The 19,685-nt window shown below is 51.4% G+C and overlaps 1 protein-coding gene across 1 annotated transcript; it reads left to right on the top strand.

Annotated features, from left to right (window-relative positions):
• Window positions 1-9,109: 9,109 nt before the first annotated feature.
• On the top strand, window positions 9,110-16,597 carry TENT5B (terminal nucleotidyltransferase 5B). The gene is made up of 2 exons (XM_004005086.5): window positions 9,110-9,546; window positions 14,704-16,597. The coding sequence occupies exons 1-2, from the start codon at window positions 9,283-9,285 to the stop codon at window positions 15,730-15,732; spliced, it is 1,293 nt and encodes a 430-aa protein (XP_004005135.2). The 5' UTR covers window positions 9,110-9,282; the 3' UTR covers window positions 15,733-16,597.
• Window positions 16,598-19,685: the final 3,088 nt, after the last annotated feature.

The following is a 19,685-nucleotide window of genomic DNA, read 5'->3' on the forward strand; positions in this document are numbered from 1 at the left end:
TCCTCCCTACCCCCACTTCCAAAAAACCCACACCTGTCTGAACCTTGCTCCAAATTAGAACTGTTTCTGCAGAGAGGGAGCATGCACTGAGTGCTGGATACAAGCCAGGATCCCTCCTGCACTGGATCTTTTATGCCAGTCCAGACCTGGTAATAATACCCCATTGAGCAGATGAGGTATTACTCACTTCATGTATTCTGATGGGACTTCTGGTCCCATCACTTCATGGCAAATAGATGGGGAAACAATGGAAACAGTGAGAGACTTTATTTTCTTGGGCTCCAAAATCATTGCAGATGGTGAGTGCAGCCATGAAATTAAAAGACGCTTACTCCTTAGAAGAAAAGCTATGGCCAACCTAGGCAGAATATTAAAAAGCGGAGGCATTACCTTGATGAAAAAATGTCTGTCTAGTCAAAGCTACAGAGAAGGCAATGGCAACCCACTCCAGTACTCTTGCCTGGAAAATCCCATGGACGGAGGAGTCTGGTGGGCTGCAGTCCATGGAGTTGCTACGAGTCAGACACAACTGAGCGACTTCACTTTCATGCATTGGAGAAGGAAATGGCAACCCACTCCAGTGTTTTTGCCTGGAGAATCCCAGGGATGGGGGAGCCTGGTGGCCTACCGTCTATGGGGTTGCACAGAGTCGGACACGACTGAAGCGACTTAGCAGCAGCAGCAGCAGCAAAGCTATGGTTTTTCCAGTAGACACGTATGGATGTAAGAGTTGTAGTATAAAGAAAGCTAAGCACCGAAGAACTGATGCTTTTGAACTATGGTGTTGGAGAAGACTCTGGAGACTCCCTTGGACTGCAAGGAGATCCAACCAGTCCATCCTAAAGGAAATCAGTCCTGAATATTCATTGGAAGGACTGATGCTGAAGCTGAAACTCCAATCCTTTCGCCACCTTATACGAAGAATGGACTCATTTGAAAAGACCCTGATGCTGGGAAAGGTTGAAGGCAGGAAGAGAAGGGGACGACAGAGGATGAGATGGTTGGATGGCATCACCGACTCAATGAATATGAGTTTGAGCAAGCTGGTGATAGACAGGGAGGCCTGGCATGCTGCAATCCACGGGGTTGCAAAGAGTCAGACATGACTGAGCAACTGAACTGGACTGAACTGAGCAGATGAGAAAACTGAGGCTCAGCGAAAGGGAGTGGTTTGTGCCCAGGGTACACAGCCAATAAGAGGCCACGCTGGAACAGGAACTCAAGCTTTTGGCTTCTCCGACACCGGGCTTCCTTGGCTGGAAAACAGAAACCGATTTTCCATGACCTTGAGGAGGACTCCATTCACAGGCCCACCTCAGAGATCTGCCTGAAGCCACACTGCACCACGCCCTGGTTCTAGAAGAGTGCTCTTCCCTCCAGCATCCCTCACTTGTCTCATGAATCTTTATAGACTCCAGGAGTTGGGATACCCAGAAAACAAACTCTCTGCCCTCCTGTCGATTCTGTTCCAACAAAGAGGCAACATATAGACAGGTAAACACACAGCATGATGTGTAGATGGTGCCGGGTGCTATGGAAACAATAAAGCAGAGGAGAGGGTGGGGAGGGGAGGTTGCCATTTATTATTTTTTAGGTTTTGAAAAAGATTTATTTTTGGCTGCACTGGGCCTTCATTGCTGCACCTGGGCCTTCTCTGTGTGGCATGTGGGGGCTACTCTCTAGTTGCAGTGCAGGAACTTCTCATCGCAGTGGGATCTTCTCAACCAAGGATTGAACCCCATGTCCCCTGCATTGGCAGGCAGATTATTAACCACTGGACCACCAGGGAAATCCCAAGGTTGCCATTCTAACTGGATAGTTAGAGAGGCCTCACCGAGAAAAAGACCTGGAAGAACTGGGAAGAAGAAAGAATAAATGTGTCGGGCAGATGAAAGCAATTACAAAGGCTCTGAGGTGGGAGAGCTCTGGCTTCGAGAAGATCAGTGTACCCGCAACAGATGATGGAGGGCAGAGGGGGAGGAGATGGGGGTGGGGTGTTCCATGGAGCCTTGTGCGGAGTGGAAGGACTCTGGCTTTTACTCAAACTGAGATGGAGGCATTAATACACATGATCTGACTTATGTTTGAAAAAGATCACTCTGGCTGCTGCGTTGAAACCACACTCTCAGCAACAAGTGCAATAAAAGAAGGGGCTGGTCGGGAGGCTCCAATAATCCAGGAGCGGGGGCAATGGCCACGGAGCTGGCAGCAAGCTGGGTGAGGGGCGAGATGGGGTCAGAGTCTGACCCTTATTTTGAAGGTAGAGCCCACAGGACTTGCAGACACATTTGATGTGGGATGGGAGAGGAAAAAAAAGAATACGAAATGGTTTCAGATGTTCAGCCCAAGAACTGGAAGTTGCCATTTGCTGTGGGAGGAGCAATTCAGTTCAAGAATTCAGTTTTTGACGTGCAAAATTTGAGGAACATAAAGAGACATGGAGAGATGTTGTGTAAAATTAAACAAATGAGTATATAGAGGTCAAAAGAGAGCTCTGGGCTGGAATGTATAAAGCCGGGACCTACCAGCGGAGAGATGGTATTTAAAGCATGAAACTGAATGAGATCATCAAGGGAGTGAGTGTAGACAGAAAAGCTAAGAGGACCAGGGAATGAGTCCTGGGTACTTCACTGTTTAATGGTGGAGGGGATGAGGAGGAAACCACAAAACAGTAGTCAGTGAATCAGAAAAATCAGGATAGTAAGATCTCTTAAAAGCCAAGTGAAGAAAGTATTTCAAAGAGGAGGGAATGGCCAGCTGTGTCCCATGCAATTTATAGATATAGGAAAATATGAGGATTAAGAATTGACCGGACTTCCCAGGTGGTCCAAGTGGTTAAGAATCTGCCTATCAAAGCAAGGGACACAGGTTCAACACCTGGTCCCGGAAGATTCCACAAGCCGCAGAGCAACAAAACCCATGCAGCACAACTACTGAGCCCGAGTGCCTAGTCTTCATATGTGAGAAGAATATGTTGGGTGAATTATATCTCGATAAAGCTATTTTCGAAAAAAATTGATGATTGGACTTACCAATGTGAAGGTGAGAGGTGACCTCGACAAAAGCAGTTTTGGTCTAGTGGTGGGAACAAGAGCCTGACTGAAGTGTGTTCAGAAGAGAACAGAACCAGTGATGGCAGCAAGTGTGAACATTTTCAAGGACTTTTACTATATAAATGGTGCTCTACTTACAGTGGTTCAATTTATAATGGTTCGACTTACAATAGTTCAACTTACAAGTTTTCAACTTTGAAAGTGAAAGTGAAGTCGATCAGTTGTGTCCGACTCTCTGCGACCCCATGGACTGTAGACTACCAGGCTTCTTCGTCCATAGGATTTTCCAGGCAAGAGTACTGAAGTGGGTTGCCTTTTCCTTCTCCAGGGGATCTTCCTGACCCAGGGATTGAACCCAGGTCTCCCACATTGCAGGCAGACGGTTTACCCTCTGAGCCACCTTTTCAACTTTTCGATGGTACAAAAGCAATACTCACTCAGTAGGAAATGTACTGTGAGTTTTGATCTTCTCCCAGGCTAGTGATATTCAGTACAGTACTCTCTCATGATGCATCTTAAGTGGCAACAAGCTGCAGCCCCCAGTGAATCACACTATCACATCACATTGAGGGGAAACAACCAATACACTTAAACCATTCTTTCACTTTAAGCACAGGATTCAATAAATTACACGAGATAGGGGACTTCCCTAGCAGTGCAGTGGTTAAGACTCTGGACCTCCAGTGCAGGGGTATGGGTTTGAGCCTTGATTGGAAAACTAAGATTCTACATACTGTGCTCAGAGCAGCCAAAAAAATTTTTTAAACAATTACATGAGATATTCAATTATTAAATAGGCTTTGTATTAGTTGCTTTTGCCTAACTGCAGGCTAATGCTAGTGTTCTGAGCACATTTAAGGTAGGCTAGGCTGAGCTATGATGTTTAGTAGGTTACATGTATTAAACGCATTTTCAACTTTGGATATTTTCCAGACACTGTGGGTTTATGGAATGTAACCCCCTCGTAAGTCAAGGAAGATCTGTATAGAGAAATGGGGTAGAGAGGAGGCAGACATGAGACATGAGACTTCATGGTTTTGTTATGTTTTTTTTCTGAGATGCAAGAAGTTATATTTCAGTGCTGATTGGACTGATCCAGGAGAGGGGGAAATGGCCCAAGTGAAGTCCTTGAGTGGGTGAAAGGCAGGGAATCCGGTGTGTGAGTGGAGGGGAAGCACAGAGAGGGGCAACTGGGGTTCATCCAAAATAGCAGGAGGGAGGGGCAAAATGCAGCGCAGACTCAGGGACTGGGTAGAAGGGGTGTTGAGAGTTTGTGGAAACTGTCCATTGATTACTTCTATTTTCTCAGTGACCTAGGAAGCAAGGTCAAGAGCTGAGGGAGGACTGGGGGGAAGAGCTATCAGGGACTGAGGAGAAGTAAGACATTGTTTATAGGAGGACTTGCCTGATGGTCCAGTGGTTAAGAATCCACTTTGCAGTGCAGGGGATACCGGTTCAAGCCTTGGTCAGGGAACTAAGATCAGGGCAAACTAAGGCCACGTGCTGCAACTACTGAAGCCCACCCACCACAACTAAGACCAGTGCAACCAAATAAATAATTCTGCTTTAAAAAAAAAAAAAGAAAGAAAAGAAAAGAAATTGTCTATAGGACTGCGACAGAGTGACCAGACTGGGTCATAGGGTAGGATATCAAGACAGTGCTAAGGGGCCCCCGGAGGAGGGTGGGGGTGACATTAAAGTGAAACCAATCATCACGGCTGTGTGTCTTTCTCCAACTTCTGTCGACTGTGTGGGTGCAAGTGCAGGGCTGTGGTTTTGGATTAACCAGGGTGTGGTTTTGCCAGGTGAGTGCAATTTAATACAAAAGGAGCAAGGGGGTTGAGGGCGTATGCAAGGAAGTCATTATAATGATGGTCCATGGAATCTAAGCTGGTGAAGGAGGAAAGTCAGGACATGAGGGAGGCGAGGAGCAGTAGGGGAAAAGGTGGGAAGATCAATGAACTGAAGGTCCTCGTGGGTCTGGAAGCGATGGAGTCGGGGTTCCGGAGGGAGTGAGCAGAAAAGACAGGAGGCGGTGTCAGGAGGATGGAACACTTGATAATTAAATTACACAGGGTAGGGGCACAATTATGAGTAATAACAAGGTCTGGGAAATTATCTTGGCCATGAGGGGCTGAGGCAGGGTGGAGGACAAGAACCACGGGAGGAGGGAACGGGTGTTCTCCATAGGGGAGGGTCATCTATGTGTCACTGAACAAACCAAGTCATCCTCAGACGCAGGGCCCTGGGTAGCGCATGGGCTTGGGATTCAGCCAAACCTGAGTATGAAGCCCCTCTTGCCCACCCCCTCTCATGGGGGTCGTACTCAAGTTAATCAGCTTCTCTGAGCCTCAGTTTTCTCTCATGCAAAGCAAGAGATCATTCCTAAGTCAAAAGATTATGTTCTGAAAATTGAATGAGCTGTGCAGAAAGTGCCTGGTGTGGTTTCAGGCACAGGGTGCTCTGTAATGGGGGCGGATGCCAGGATGTTCCTGTCTTGGGTCTCAGAGCTGAGGAGGGGCCAATGTAGGGCCCAAGACTCTCCCGGGACCCCTTCTCCTTTCCCACCATCTCAGACCATAGAAGGTGTGACTGGAAGAGCCTGACTCCCATTTCTCTTCCTTTTTACAGAATAGGAAACTGAGGCCCAGATAGGAAAAGTGACTTAACATGTGTCACTGTGACTCAATTATCATACAGAGTAAGTTCCCTTTTGAAATCAGTTGAAGTCTGGATTAAGATAGGAAATGTGTACGAGGGGGGAAAGGCTTATATATAAAATTTGAAAGACAGTTGAACTCTTCAGGATGTACTTTAGCCATCATTCCCCTCCATTCACTGGAACAATTAAAAGTTGACCTTGGTGAAAATGAAACCCTATGAAATTACCCCTGCTCTCTCTCTTCTCTCTCCTCTTCCTACATCCCCAAGTCACACCCCCACCCCAGCACTGACGTTGGGGTCCTGTGATTGGTCAAACATTAGACTAATTAGCTTTGGAAATAGAAGTGTCAACAAAAGGGTGACTCATAGCCCCTGAATTTGCCAATTGCTCCTCCTAGCGCTCCTAGAAAGAAGGGGAGAGGAAAAGAGACCTCTTAACTTTCCTTCTTTAGAGATCTTAATTCCAGGGTATGGAGTGGGTGCAGCACCAGCCCACTCTCACAAGACCCAATTGTGAGTAGTTTCAGCCCTTGCCAGTCTCCTTGGGGCAAATCCTTTCTGCTTTCTGGACCCCAGTGTCCACATCTACAAAGTGGGAAGAGAGTAAACAAAATGATTATCAAAGAGCCTGTCAGCTCAAGCCTTCAGAGTTCTAGGAATATGCGACTTGGCACCATCTCTGTTGCCTTAGCTGTCCAGGGACAAGCAGGGGGAGACTGGGCCGAAGTGGATTCAGTAGACACAATGGAAATATCACTTCCTTTGGGAGGCTTTCCACAACTGCACCATCTAACAATGTATATGAATCTCTCTGGTTCTCTTCCCTCTCTTGAAAACTTTTTCATACTCACACATATGGTTGCTCTCCCTCCCATTGCCCTGTTCTATTTTCTCCCTAACACTATTAGAAATGTCTTATTTATTTACTTACTGGACTATGGTCTTACTACACTAGAATGACAGTTTGAGAAGGGCAGGGATCTTGCTATCATACCCCAGGGCCTAACTCAACACCTGGTACACAGTAGGTGCTTAATATGTCAGTGTTGGTTGATGAATGAATAAATAAGTGGATGAATGGATCCTGAGGGTGGTACCAGGGCTGTGCCAAGCATGACTGTGATCTCTGCCAACTCTTCTAAGAAGAGCAGTTGAGCAAGAGGACTTTGGAATCAGGAGACCTGGATTCAAGTCTCACAATGCCCATTAGTAGTTGTATGACCTTAGGCATGTCACTTGACCTTTCTAAATCTTAGGTACTTCATCTCTAAGTTGAGGATAATGATGCCACATCTTGAGATGTAGTTTTAGGAATTAGATGTCATGTGTATAAAATATTTGTGCCTAGTAGGTTACCCAGTAAATGTTACTTTCCCTTCTTTTCCTCCCTCTGCTGGGACATGGAAGGGATAGGTCAAGGGTTTGGAGACTCTGGGTTCAGCTGAAGGATTTTTTTTTATCTATTTCTTATCTTTCAAGAGAAGGTAAAACAAAATAGCAAGCAACTGAGCTGAGGACAGTGCATGCTTGAGGCTTGCCCCAAGTCACAAAGCCAATGAGTGGAGCAAATAGCAGATTCCCACCCTGACCCCAGACAAGATGGAGAGAAGGGTCAAGGGCGGGATCTTGCTTGCGCAGGCCTCCAGATAGAGGAAACAGCTGCTCTAGTCTGTGTCAGGTTCCTGGGATCTAGTCCTAGGTCTGTCTGAGGTAATCTGGTGACCTTGGAATGTAGTTTACTATTTCTAGGTCTTGGTTTCTCTGTACATTGGACACATTGCTCTTGCCCAGCCTACATTACAGAATGGGGGTGTTAGGAGAATTATATTTAATTGTTAAGAAAAATGATGTTTAATTTAAAAGAGAATACTGCAGGGACTTCCCTGGTGATCCAGTGGCTAAGATTCTGCACTCCCAATGCAGAAGGCCTGGGCTCAATCTCTGGTTGATCAAATAGATCCTATATGTTGCAACTAAAGATTCCACATGCCACAACCAAATAGATAAATATTTTTTGAAAAGAGAGAATATTGCAGAGATGAATCAGACTCAATTTCTAGAATTTTGCCGCCAGCACCTATATTTAAAATAAGAAAAGATTAAACATAATAACAATAAGCCTCATCCCACTAGGCTCTGTAAAGTGGGAGAGAAAAACATGTAAATGTATTATTTCAATAGAACACATGAATATGTTTTGCCAACTATAAATAACCAAACCAAATTAAGAATATATATATTTATTGAGCCCCTTCTCTGGAGTAGATGAGGAAACCGACTTAGATTTAGGGACTTGCCCAAGGCACCAGGACCTGAGAAGCTAAGAGGCTGGCAGGAAGGACTTCCACCTGCTGCCCAGGAAGCTGCTGCCAGAAGACCAACACTCCAGCTCAGGCTTCCCTCCAACCTCCAGCCCTGTGAAGGCCCTGAGTCTGCTCAAGTGTAGTGGAAAGAGCAAGTGCCTGCAGACTCTCTAGTGCAGGTTCAACACCAGGGCCTGTCTCACTTGCTGTGTGACCTTGAGACAGTCAAGCCCCTTCTCTGAGCAGGTTTCCTCATCCCTAAACCAAAACATGGGGCTTCCCAGGTGGCTCAGTGGGTAAAGAATCCGCCTACAAATCAGGAGACCCGGGAGACACAGGTTCGATCCCTGGGTCGGGAAGATCCCCTGGCGGAGGGCATGGAAACCCACTCCATTGAATATCCTGCTTGGAGAGTCACATGTACACAGGAGCCTGGACTACAGCCCATAGAGTCTCAGAGTCGGATACGACTGAAGCGACTGAGCAGGCCCACAAACCAAAACATTAACGCTAGCCAGGTAGAGGTGTGCTCAGGAGAGTACATTACAAAGTATCTACCTCGGTATACAAGTTCGTCACCTTTTCTCAACTCTGGAAGATTGCCTGAGAGCAGGAGGAGCACGGTGTGAAGTCGAACAATTGGCGCAGTCTCTCTGAGCTTCTGAAAATAGTGGATGACTAGGACCAGGCCCAGTGATTTCTAAATTCCTTCCAGTGCAAAAAAAAAAAAAAAAAAAAAGAGCTTAGTGGTCCAATTTCGCTACAAACTTCACAGGTCACTTCCTTCTCGTCTGCCCCTGGAGGGCGCAGTCCCTTTAAATCCAGGACTTGCCTTCGGCCCGAGCCAATCACCGAGAACAGAAGTTCTTTAAGGACCAAAGGAGGGAATTAAGCCGGAGCAGGAGGACGGGCAGGGGTGTGCCATCCAACCAATCGGAATCCTCCTGGCGACCAGTGACTCACGTGCAAAGCTTTGCTGACCAATGGCAGGCGCGTCGAGAGGCGGGGCGGTTCCCGCTGGGTGACAGCTGCTCGGACCAATGGGTGTGTCGCCCGCGGCCTATAAGAGTCCGCGGGGCCCCGGGCGACAAGCTTTAGGGTCGGTTGGTCGTCGCCGTCGGAGGTGTGCTCTGGGTTTGCCTCGCCGTCGCTGCTGTCCGGTCCCTGCGTCCTCCGCGTTGGTCGGGGCCCAGCCGCTCTCCCGGCCCTCCTCCCCTTAATCGCCCCCCGGTTTCTGCCGTCGGGGCCCCGGGGCCGGGCTAATGATGCCGTCGGAGAGCGAAACGGAGAGCCGGGACCGGGCGGCTGCACAGGTGGGGACGGCTGCGGCCGCGGCGGTGGCTAAGGCCGCCCCGGCAGGCGGCGGCCCCGACCCGGAGGCCTCATCGGCCTCCCTCGGACAGCACCTGAGCGGGTTGAGCTGGCCGCAGGTGAAGCGGCTGGATGCGCTCCTGAGCGAGCCGATTCCCATTCACGGGCGCGGCAACTTCCCCACGCTAAGCGTGCAGCCCCGGCAGATCGTGCAGGTGAGAGGCACTGGGCGGTGGATAGGAAGTCTCCATCCTGAGGCTCTCGTGGCTGCAAGGTTCCCGGAGTCTGTTCGATTTGTTGGACAGCTAGGAAAACAAGGCTCGGGGAAGGACAAGAGCTGTAACAAAATCGCGCAACCTTGATGGGAGTCCACATCCTACTACCCCCGCATCTCATAATCTTTTTTCCCCACTTGACTTTCCTGTCCCCCGCCCCTTGAGGAGCCCCGATGGCCCTCGGACCGTTTACCTAGGTCCTGGCTGGAGGGGGCGGGAAGTGGGGAGGGACCTGGCCTGGGAGGAAGAACAGCCCCGCCTGCAAGGACAGGAGTTGCCAGGCAGCCCTGGGTGGGTAGCTTGGGTAGTTTTGCACGCTTGAACCCGAGATAGTTCTTTTCATCTCCAAACCGTCATCCCCAGGTCTCATGCCCAACCCTTTCCCTCTCTTGAGATTTAGGAGCAGATTCTCTCTGTCCTCTGCTCCCACAGCCCACGGCTCAAGAGCCCCCTCCGGAAAGCTGAGAAATTCCAGCTAGGACTCCCTCTCAACTGGGGTTGTGTGGCAGGAAGAGATTAAGCATGAGGCACCTGATGCCTGTGTGCGGGGTGGGGTGGGGGGACATCAGGTGTCCAGTTTAGCTGTTTCTTTCCTTTCCCAAGATTGGAAATGAGGGTTGAGTCTCTGGCCCCAAGCCCCATCTCTCTCCTGAGGGGAAGAGAATTCTGGCAACTCCTTTCCTGTTCCACAGACTCCCTCTTCCCTTTACCTGGCCCTCAACAACCCTAAAATTGCTCTTTCACCTATATAGCCCAGGCACTGTCATGCTCTGAAATACCATAATATGGTAATTACTGTACCTATTTTATAGCTGGGGAAGCTGAGGCCCCAAGAAGGGCCGTGAGCTCCCTAAGATTTCCTAGAGGTGAAAAGCAAACCCAGAGAATCTTTGGTCTTCCCAGGAGCTGGTTACTACAAGTTCAAGGCTTTCCCATTTTTCCCCAAGACTTCCCAAGTTCCCAAGATTCAATTTGTAGGTCTTAGCAGTTAGAAGAAACCAGAAAATCTAGCTGCAATTCCTGCATATTCCTGGCAGCAGATGGGGAAGTAGACATGCAAGCCAGGTAAAGCAGACCACCCCCCATCCCTGGCTCTTCTGTCTTAGCTTCCACAGAGGGGGAGGGTTGCTTGTTGTGGGATTACCTCTCCCTCCCTCTCAAGGAATGGGAGGGGGTGGGGGCAGATTCCCTAGGGTTGAGTCATCAGTGGCGAGGCATTCCTGGGCTGCCCCGCTGTTATGGGGCAATTAGGAACCAGTTGAGGTTTTTCTCCTCCTTGACAGTCAGGTCAAACTTGGGGCCCCAAATGCTATATCCCCAGGACTATTATCCCAGGCATGAGCCCAGTGTGGGAGTTCTTCTCTGCAGGGACTTGGGGTGCCCTAAGGGGAGGTCCCTGCCCCTGTCAGTATGGTCCAAACTGCCTTTACTGGTATGTTCTCCGTGCCAAGCCCTGTTCAGGACACCAGGGGCACAGATGTGACTGAGACCCAGCCCCCTGGCTTTCCAGCTACTCCCATCCAGGTGGGGAAGACTGCAGGTCAATAGGAGCTGACTCTACAATGTGATAAAAGTACAATGTCTCCTAGACTAGGGTCAGAAATACACAGACCAGGGAACTGCCGGCTGTTGGGGGGAGGAGGACAGTGGCGACTTAGAGAGTTGGACTGGAAGGCTGGACATCTAGTTTCAGGGCCTGGACCATTGTCAATTCCCTTTGCTGGCCCTGTGCGTGCGAAGTTGCTTTAGCAAAGTCCAACTCTGTGGAACCCTATGCATTGTAGCCCACCAGGCTCCTCTGTCCATGGGATTCTCCAAGCAAGAATACTGGAGTGGGTTGCCATGCCCTCTTCCTGGGGAATCTTCCCAACCCAGGGGTCCATCCTGCGTTTCTAACATCGCCTGCATTGGCAGGTGGGTTCTTCACCAGTAGTACCCCCTGGGAAACCCAGTGTCCCTTTTTGTTCAATGGGGATGGGTTGAACTGCTCTCCATTGCCCCTTCTGCTTCCAGAATCCAAAGGGTCCTTTACGTGGCCTGTACAAATGCCTCCACAGGGAAGAAAGTCCATCTTCTGTCAGGAATTTGTAGCTGGCAGCTTCACAAGCTATTGGGATGTGTGTGTGTATGTGTATGGGGGGCGGGTGGTGGCAGGGGGTCCTGTTTGTGTGTATGTGGTGGGAGATGCTGGTTTGTTGACTTTGGGCTTCTCACCTGTGCTGAGTTGTCCCATGGTTCAAGAATTGGAAACTTTCTCCCTCTCTGCCCCCCAACAAGCTTTGCCCAGCAGTAATCTGGGCATTTAGAGATACGATTCCTGCTTGTACCTGGGCTAGAGGAACCTACTCTCCTGTAGGAGGCCCCCACCCCCACCCCACCCCCTGGAACATAGTTCTGGGAGAACTGACTCTACTTAAGTTCAGCCACTTATTGACTGTGTGTCCCTAAACAAGTCCTCTGCCCTCTCTGGGTTCAGAGGATTGAACTCGTCTCTGATCTCTCCAGCTGCAGCCAAAGGGCCTGTATTAGGTGGCTCCAGACTCAAGTTTTGTAAGCCTGCTGGCTGACAGGACCTATGATCTCCCTGCAGGTCTCAGCAGCAGTCTGGGAGCAGAGTGGTTTGGGAGAGGGCCTTGGCACAAGAGCAAGGAGGGTGCAGCCATTGCCCCGTCCATGGCTGGAAAGTCTGATTCAGGAGGCTCCAAGCTGCCCTGCAGTCCTTGGGTGTGGCAGTATCTGGGGACTGCCTGCCAAGTTGGCTGTAGTCACACCTGGGAACCAGACAACAGCCGCTGGCTGGCTGACACAGCCAACCCCATGGCCTGACGCAGGAGTTTTAACAAGGGTACTCCTACCTACTCACCAGGCCAGATGCCATGCCCTGGGGTGGGCATCAGCCTGGGAGTAGGAGCTGGCACTGAGTGAGGCTCAGTCAGCTCTAATGGGACTTGGGGAGGGGGCTGGTCAATGCTGCAGCTCTGCCAGAGTCCTTGGGACAAAGGTCTGTGGCCCAGTCCTCCCCTTGGCCTACACGGGCACAGCTGCCAGAGTGCGGGAAAGTAGTCCCACAGGCTGGCCCCTTACCTCCAGCCTCCCGTATCTGCCTGGCCATGGCTTCCCCCAGCCCCACCTTCCTGCTCCCTAGCTACTCTGACCCTGGGCTTCAGTGACTGGAGGGTTGCTCTCACTTTGAAACTCTGAAATGGAGAGCAGATTAGAGCCCTAGTTTCTGGTCTCTGCCCCTTCCAAACCCTGGATTGGTAATGCAGTAGAAAGCGGATAGGATTGGAAGTCAGCCATAGCTGAATCTGAAGGCACCTCTGGGTGATGGCCACCCACTCCAGCATTCTTGCCTGAAAATCCCAAGGACAGAGGTGCTTGACAGGTTACAGTCTATGAGGTCACCAGAGTCAGACACGACTTAGTGACTAAACCACCCCTGGGTGATCCTGTGTAGGTAATTCACTCCTCAGCTTCCCCATCTATAACTTGGAGATGTTAAAGATCTAATCCCTCATAGGTTCTGGTGAGAAGGCCCAATGCCCGGCCCCCCAGGTTCCTGATGGCCACAATAATACCTTCCCCTAGTCAGGGTCCTCCTCCAGGAAGCTTCTTGGAGGGAGCCGCCCGCCTCAGATTGCCCCACTGCAGCTTGCCTCCTCAGCACTTAGGTGCATTCTTTGCAGTAATTCCCTGGGAGGCCAGCAGAGCAGCCGGCCTGGAGCTGACTTGGCAGCAAGGCGGGGTTGCAGAATCCTCAGGGTAGGAATGCTGCCTGGTCACTTTCGGTGTGTGAAGCTGGGCTGCTAAGAAAACAGTGTCGGAGCCCAGCTCCTCTCTTCTCCCCTCCCTGGTGCTAGGCCTCTGCTAGAGGAACAGATTCGAGATGACACAGGTTTCCCTGTCATGTTCCTATGTCAGCGGATGGGGTCTGCTACATTCTTCCCGCTTGGCTCGCTTCCCTGGTGGCTCAGACGGTAAAACATCTGCCTGCGATGTGGAAGACCTGGGTTTGATCCCTGGGTTGGGAAGATCCCCTGAAGAAAGAAATGGCAACCCACTCCAGTACCCTTGCCTGGGAAAATCCCACAGACAGAGGAGCCTGGTAGGTTCCTGGTAGGTCCATGGGGTTGCAAAGAGTCGGACATGACTGAACGACTTCATTTTCCTTTCCTACTTGGCTCAGAAGGCTTCCTGAGATTTTGACCCACCCCCTGCCCAAGAGCAGAAAGAGTCTGGGTTTTAACTTCCAGCCCTGCCATTTCTGAATGGCCTCTCCTCTGAACCTTAAGTGTTTTACTACTAGAAGCCTCAGTTTCTTCATCTGTAAAAATGAGTCTAATATTTGCTTCGCTGGGTCCTTGTAAAGATAAATGAGTGTGTCATAATCAAAAGAGCGTGCATGGACTTGAGAATTCAACTGACCTGGGTTCTGGTCTCAGCCTGACTACTCTGACTTTGGACATGACTTTCCTGTGCCTCAGGTCCCCCACCTGTAAATTGAGATGATAATACATAAAAATCAGGATTATTATGAGGGTAAGGGTAGTAATGCATGTGAAGTGCCAATTACATTCCCAACACATTTGAGCGGTTTGCATAAGGCCTGGCACAAAACTGCTTTACTTGCAGTTTTAGAAAGGTGGAATAGCATAGTGGTTGAGACATGAACTCTTGAGTTTAATTCCCAGCTCTGCATTCACCGGCTGTGTGACTTTGGGCAAGGTACTTGGCCCCTCTGTGCTTCCAGTTCCCCATCTGTAGAGTGGGAGTAAGAGTACCTTCCTCATAGGGTTACTGTAAGAATTGTGTGAGTTTATATCCTAATTATAAAGTGCCTAGATCAAGACCTGGCATTTAGTAAATTCTATGCACCTATGTGTTATCATTATTGCTGTTCTGAGTCATTCCTCCAAAGGGGCCCCTTTCCAGATGAGGAAATACAGGTTTAGAGAATGAAATTACTTTCCAAAGGCAAACCAGCTGGTAAGTGGTCAACAATGGTTGATGTCACTGTGGTTATTGCGTTTAAACCCAGAGCGGATCCTCCTGGAAGCCGGGTCGCTGACAATTCTTCCTCCCGCCGGCCCCCTGCAGGTCGTCCGCAGCAGCCTGGAGGAGCAGGGGCTGCAGGTGCACGGTGTGCGGCTGCACGGCTCGGCCGCCAGCCACGTGCTGGACCCCGAGAGCGGCCTGGGCTACAAGGACCTGGATCTGGTGTTCCGCGTGGACCTGCGCAGCGAGGCGTCCTTCCAGCTGACCAAGGAGGTGGTGCTGGCCTGCCTGCTGGACTTCCTGCCGGCCGGCGTGAGCCGGGCCAAGATCACGCCGCTGACTCTCAAGGAGGCTTACGTGCAGAAGCTGGTGAAAGTGTGCACTGACACGGACCGCTGGAGCCTCATCTCGCTGTCCAACAAGAGCGGCAAGAACGTGGAGCTCAAGTTCGTGGACTCGGTCAGGCGCCAGTTCGAGTTCAGCGTCGACTCGTTCCAGATCCTCCTGGACTCCCTGCTGCTCTTCGGCCAGTGCTCGCCCACGCCCATGTCGGAGGCCTTCCACCCGTCGGTGACCGGCGAGAGCCTGTACGGGGACTTCGCCGAGGCCCTGGACCATCTGCGACACCGAGTCATCGCCACGCGCAGCCCCGAAGAGATCCGCGGGGGCGGCCTCCTCAAGTACTGCCACCTGCTGGTGCGGGGCTTCCGGCCGCGGCCCAGCACCGACGTGGGCGCCCTGCAGCGCTACATGTGTTCCCGCTTCTTCATCGACTTCCCCGACCTGGCGGAGCAGCGGCGCACGCTGGAGCGCTACCTCGAGGCCCACTTCAGCGGGGCCGACGCGGCGCGCCGCTATGCCTGCCTGGTGACGCTGCACCGGGTGGTCAACGAGAGCACCGTGTGCCTCATGAACCACGAGCGCCGCCAGACGCTGGACCTCATCGCCGCGCTGGCGCTCCAGGCGCTGGCTGAGCAGGGCCCAGCGGCCGCCGCCGCCCTGGCCTGGCGCTGCCCCGTGATCCCTGACGGGGTGGTGCCCGCCACCACCGTCAGTTACTATGTGACCCCCGTGCAGCCTCTGTTGGCCCGGGCCCACACCTCCTATCCCACCTGGCTGCCCTGTAACTGACTCAGCCCCTGGCCGGTAAGGACTTGGCCACCCCAGATGGAGTGGGGCCTCCAGGAGGGCGGGGAGGACCCGGCCAGAGACAGACAGCCAGGGCTAGAGGGCCCAGCACTGCTGCAGAGTCAGGCCTCAGACTGAACAAACCAGATTTCTCCCCCGAGGGAGGGCCCCAGAGGACTGAAGGCCAAGCTGGGGTTCTCGGTACATGGACTTTTTGGTTATTTGCGCCACCTTTTGGAGTAGCATAATTGTGGGGTGCTGGGGTAATTCGTTGTGAGGGTCAACTGCCTTTAGGAGGAGACAAAGAATGTTTGGGATGGTAGCCTCAAGGCCCATCATCTCAGGCTGATTTCTGTGACCTAGAAAGGGTCTTTCTGGCTAGGGCCAGCCCTCAGTGACATCAGCAGCCTCCAAGGGCTTGCAGCCCATCAATGGCTAAAATATTGTTATATTATGAGAATCACGCACTTTGAGTTGGGCTGAACCACTAACTAGGAGGAGGGAAACTGAGGCAGATGCCTAGGTTTGGAGAGGGATAGGTTTAGCTCAGCCCCCTAACACCCCTACCCCAAGCTGTCTAGGTGCACCTTGGGCAGGAACCAAGCAGCCTGGGGTGGAAGACAAGCCATGCCCCTGTCAGGGTGCTTCTCCCTTCCCCCACGTGGTGAGGAGCCCTCCTGCCTGGGAGCTTGTTCTCTAGAAGGTGCTGGGTCCAATGTAGCCACAGTCAAGTGATCCCACCCTCCTGGCTTGGTTACAGGGTCCTCACAAGGGAAAGGAGAGGTATACCCCACCTCCCTTCCCATCCCTCTGGATTTGTTACTATTTTGCACTTTTAACACCTGCCAATAAAGATTGTCCACACTGAGCTTAGCACCATGCTTTCTCCTGGGAGAAGGACCTTCCATGGCAGTGGGGTCTGTGGCTGCCTCTCACCCAGCCAGAGTCTGGGTTGTATTGGGGGAGGGGACTTGGGGGGGGTCAGGGTGTGAGTCCTGGCGGGTTGTTAGGGAATGCCCCTACTTCCCCTAGTTTGGCGGTTGTGCTACAAGCCTCTGTCCACACATGTGATTTGCCCCTGCACATCATTTCAGCAAATCTCTTGCTAAAAAGCAGATGTTTCAGTGTTTCCTACCTGGAGTCCTGGAACTGGCCTCATACTCCAATCCTCAGGGCTGCTTGACTCCATCTCTGCTCAACCTTCCCAACCCTCCCCAGGAAGCAGGTGAACAAGCAGGGGGAGTCTGGACTGGAGACCCTTGCTCTAGATGTGGCAGCTGTGACTAGGTTGAGAGGGGCTTCTGGCACCTCCAAAGCCAGAGCCCAGGTTTGGCCTCCCCACTGGGAGTTGTCATTCAGTCGCTAAGTCATGTTCGACTCTTTGCAACCTCACTGCAGCATGCCACGGTTCCCAGTCCTCCACTATCTCCCAGAGTTTGCTCAGACTCATGTCTACTGAGTCAATGATGCCATCCCACCATCTCATCCTCTGTCATCCCCTTCTCCTGCCCTCAATCTTTCCCATCATCAGGGTCTTTCCCAATAAGTCAGTTCTTCGCATCAAGTAGCCAAAATACTGTGCTTCAGCATTAGTCCTTCCAGTGAATATTCAGGGCTGATTTCCTTTAGGATTGACTGGTTTGATCTCCTTGCTGTCTCCTCCCTCTCGCATCCCCAAGTGCTGGTGGGGGGATGCCTTGCTCTAAGCAAGTCCCCTAGAGAGGCAAGGACTCTCCTTTCCAAACCCAGCTGGGACCATGCCTGGCTGCCTGGGAGTGCCAGCCACCAGCCACAAGCTCTTAGGGAGGTGTTCCCTCAGGGCATCAGCCAGTCACAGGCCTGGACGCTGCCTACTGTTTACCCAGCCTCTTTGATCCAGGGAGTGCAATGTCCTTAACATATTGAGGCTCATTAGTGGCCTCTGAAGTGCTGGCTTTTATGGTTCCAGTCAGAGTGGAGAAAACAAGGCCGCGGAGGAGGCCCTAGGCCACCTGGTTGAGTCCAGCCATCTCACCTGCTCAGTGCGTCCCTGCTGGGCTCAGAATGGCTAGAAGGATGAGTGGAAAGGCTGTCTTTGCTTGGTGACTAAAAGCATCCTCCTACCCTACCCTGGCCGTGCCTACTCAAACTAGGGTCCTAGGATGGGGAGCACTAAGTTTGTCCCAGCTCCTGCTTTGGGGTGTGAGGGGGAAGCTCACAGCATAAGCACAGAGGCCTAGCTTCTTGGGTGGGGAGTGGGATTCACCGGTATGTGCTTGTTTCCGAGAGGGGAGAGCCAGAAATCCATGGCATACGCGTGTGTGCATGGATTCAGCCCACATGTGCTGGCTACCCCTCCATGGGGTGGAAACACAACAGTAAACAAAGACCAACATCCCTACCCTTGTGAAGATCACACTCGAATGGGAAAGATAGAAAATAAATTATATAGTCTAGAAGGTCAGTGACGCCTAAGAATGTACATAGCTGGGTAAGGGATTGGAAGTGCTGAGGTGTGCAATTTTAAAAAGGGTGTGCCTCCTTGAAAGGGCGACAATCTGATTGAACAAAGACAATGGGGAGCAAACCATGCGGATGTCTGGGGAAAGAGCCTTCCGGGTGGAGGGGACTCATCACATGCTCCTGGCAGGTGTGTCTGGGGAAGGGCACGTGTGCCTGAGGCTGCCCAGCTCACCCTGCACAGGTGTGTGTGCTCCCCAAGAGAAGTGGGAGATGGGAGTTTCCCACTAACAGCTACCACTTCTGGATAGCTCTCCCCCAGACTGGGCGGCATGCTGAGATCTCCCCAGTCACAGCATCCCAATGCACCCTGGCAACAACTCCACGAGAGAAGAACAAGTATTTCCATTTTACAGACAAGAAAACTGATGCCAGAGAGATTTGTGGGCCATTGCCGTTAACCCCTGCACCATCCTGCCCTTATACTCTGGTTTCACCTGGTTGGGCATGACAATATGTCTCCTATACATACATGTGACATGGCACGTTTGGCATGTGACAGATAAAAAAGCTTGCATTGCTGTGCCTTGGCCATTTTACAACGATGGCAGAGTGTAGCAGCTGTGCCCACTTGTACATTTTCTTGATGCATCCATGACACCAGATATGGCTGTGGTGGCAGTGTCAGAGGCCTGTATGGCAGCGGGCGTGCCTGTGGGTGTGTTTGGGGGAGGTGTAGTGTTTCCGGGTGTGAGAGAAACACTGACTCAGCGGCTGGCATTGTTCTCTGATGGACAATCCCTGTAGCCATCTAAGATGCCAGGACAGGAAAGAATCGAGAACTAGGAGCCAGAGGGGGGAAGACTGAGGGAGGAAAAGACCCATACCCCTTCTCCTCTCCAAGCAACAGTCCATTTCCTCCCAGGACCCACAGTGGGTAGGAGAGCTCCAGAGCGGGAACTGCCTTGTTATGAACTTTAGGGAATGAAAGATAGGCCCCCGGGCAGCTGCTGGACGTGTTGGCCCTTCCAGTCCCACTCTCTGCCCTCCTTCATGCCCTGTGCCCCTGGGAGGCTGACCTCTATGAACTGTGCATCAATGGCTCCCTTGTTCCCTGTCTCTCTGTTGGGCTCAGCCAATGAGAGTCCCCAGCAGGAGGTATCGGAGGGAGGAGGAGAATGGGGTGTTTATTTCCCTGCTCCCTTCCCAACTTCCCATCGTGGTGGTTGCCTACATCGCTCAACCAAAGGCCACTGCTCCTGTCAGGGTCCCTCTCCACACAGCTGCACTCTCCAGTTCCCAAAGCCCTTGCCTCCCCTCTCCCTTCTTTACCCCTTCAGGCCCAGGAGTTGTAAAGACTTCTGTCTGTTGCTAGCCCCACAGATAGCTGCAGTACCTTGTTAGTTTTTTAAGCCCAGCCCACAGATTTGGAAATAGTCTCTTTAAAAAAAAAAAAAAAATTTTTTTTTAATTTATTTATTCGGCTGATCTGGGTCTTAGTTGCAGCTCCCAGGACC

Source organism: Ovis aries, chromosome 2 (assembly GCF_016772045.2).
Source record: "Ovis aries strain OAR_USU_Benz2616 breed Rambouillet chromosome 2, ARS-UI_Ramb_v3.0, whole genome shotgun sequence".
Lineage (NCBI taxonomy): Eukaryota > Metazoa > Chordata > Mammalia > Artiodactyla > Bovidae > Ovis > Ovis aries.

What these genes read in the sequence shown, in the direction of transcription:
- TENT5B (XM_004005086.5), top strand. Translation starts at nt 9,283, where the DNA reads ATGATGCCGTCGGAGAGCGAAACGGAGAGCCGGGACCGGGCGGCTGCA. An exon ending in AGCCCCGGCAGATCGTGCAG is followed by an intron (nt 9,547 to 14,703) that starts GTGAGAGGCACT and finishes GGCCCCCTGCAG; the next exon opens with GTCGTCCGCAGCAGCCTGGA.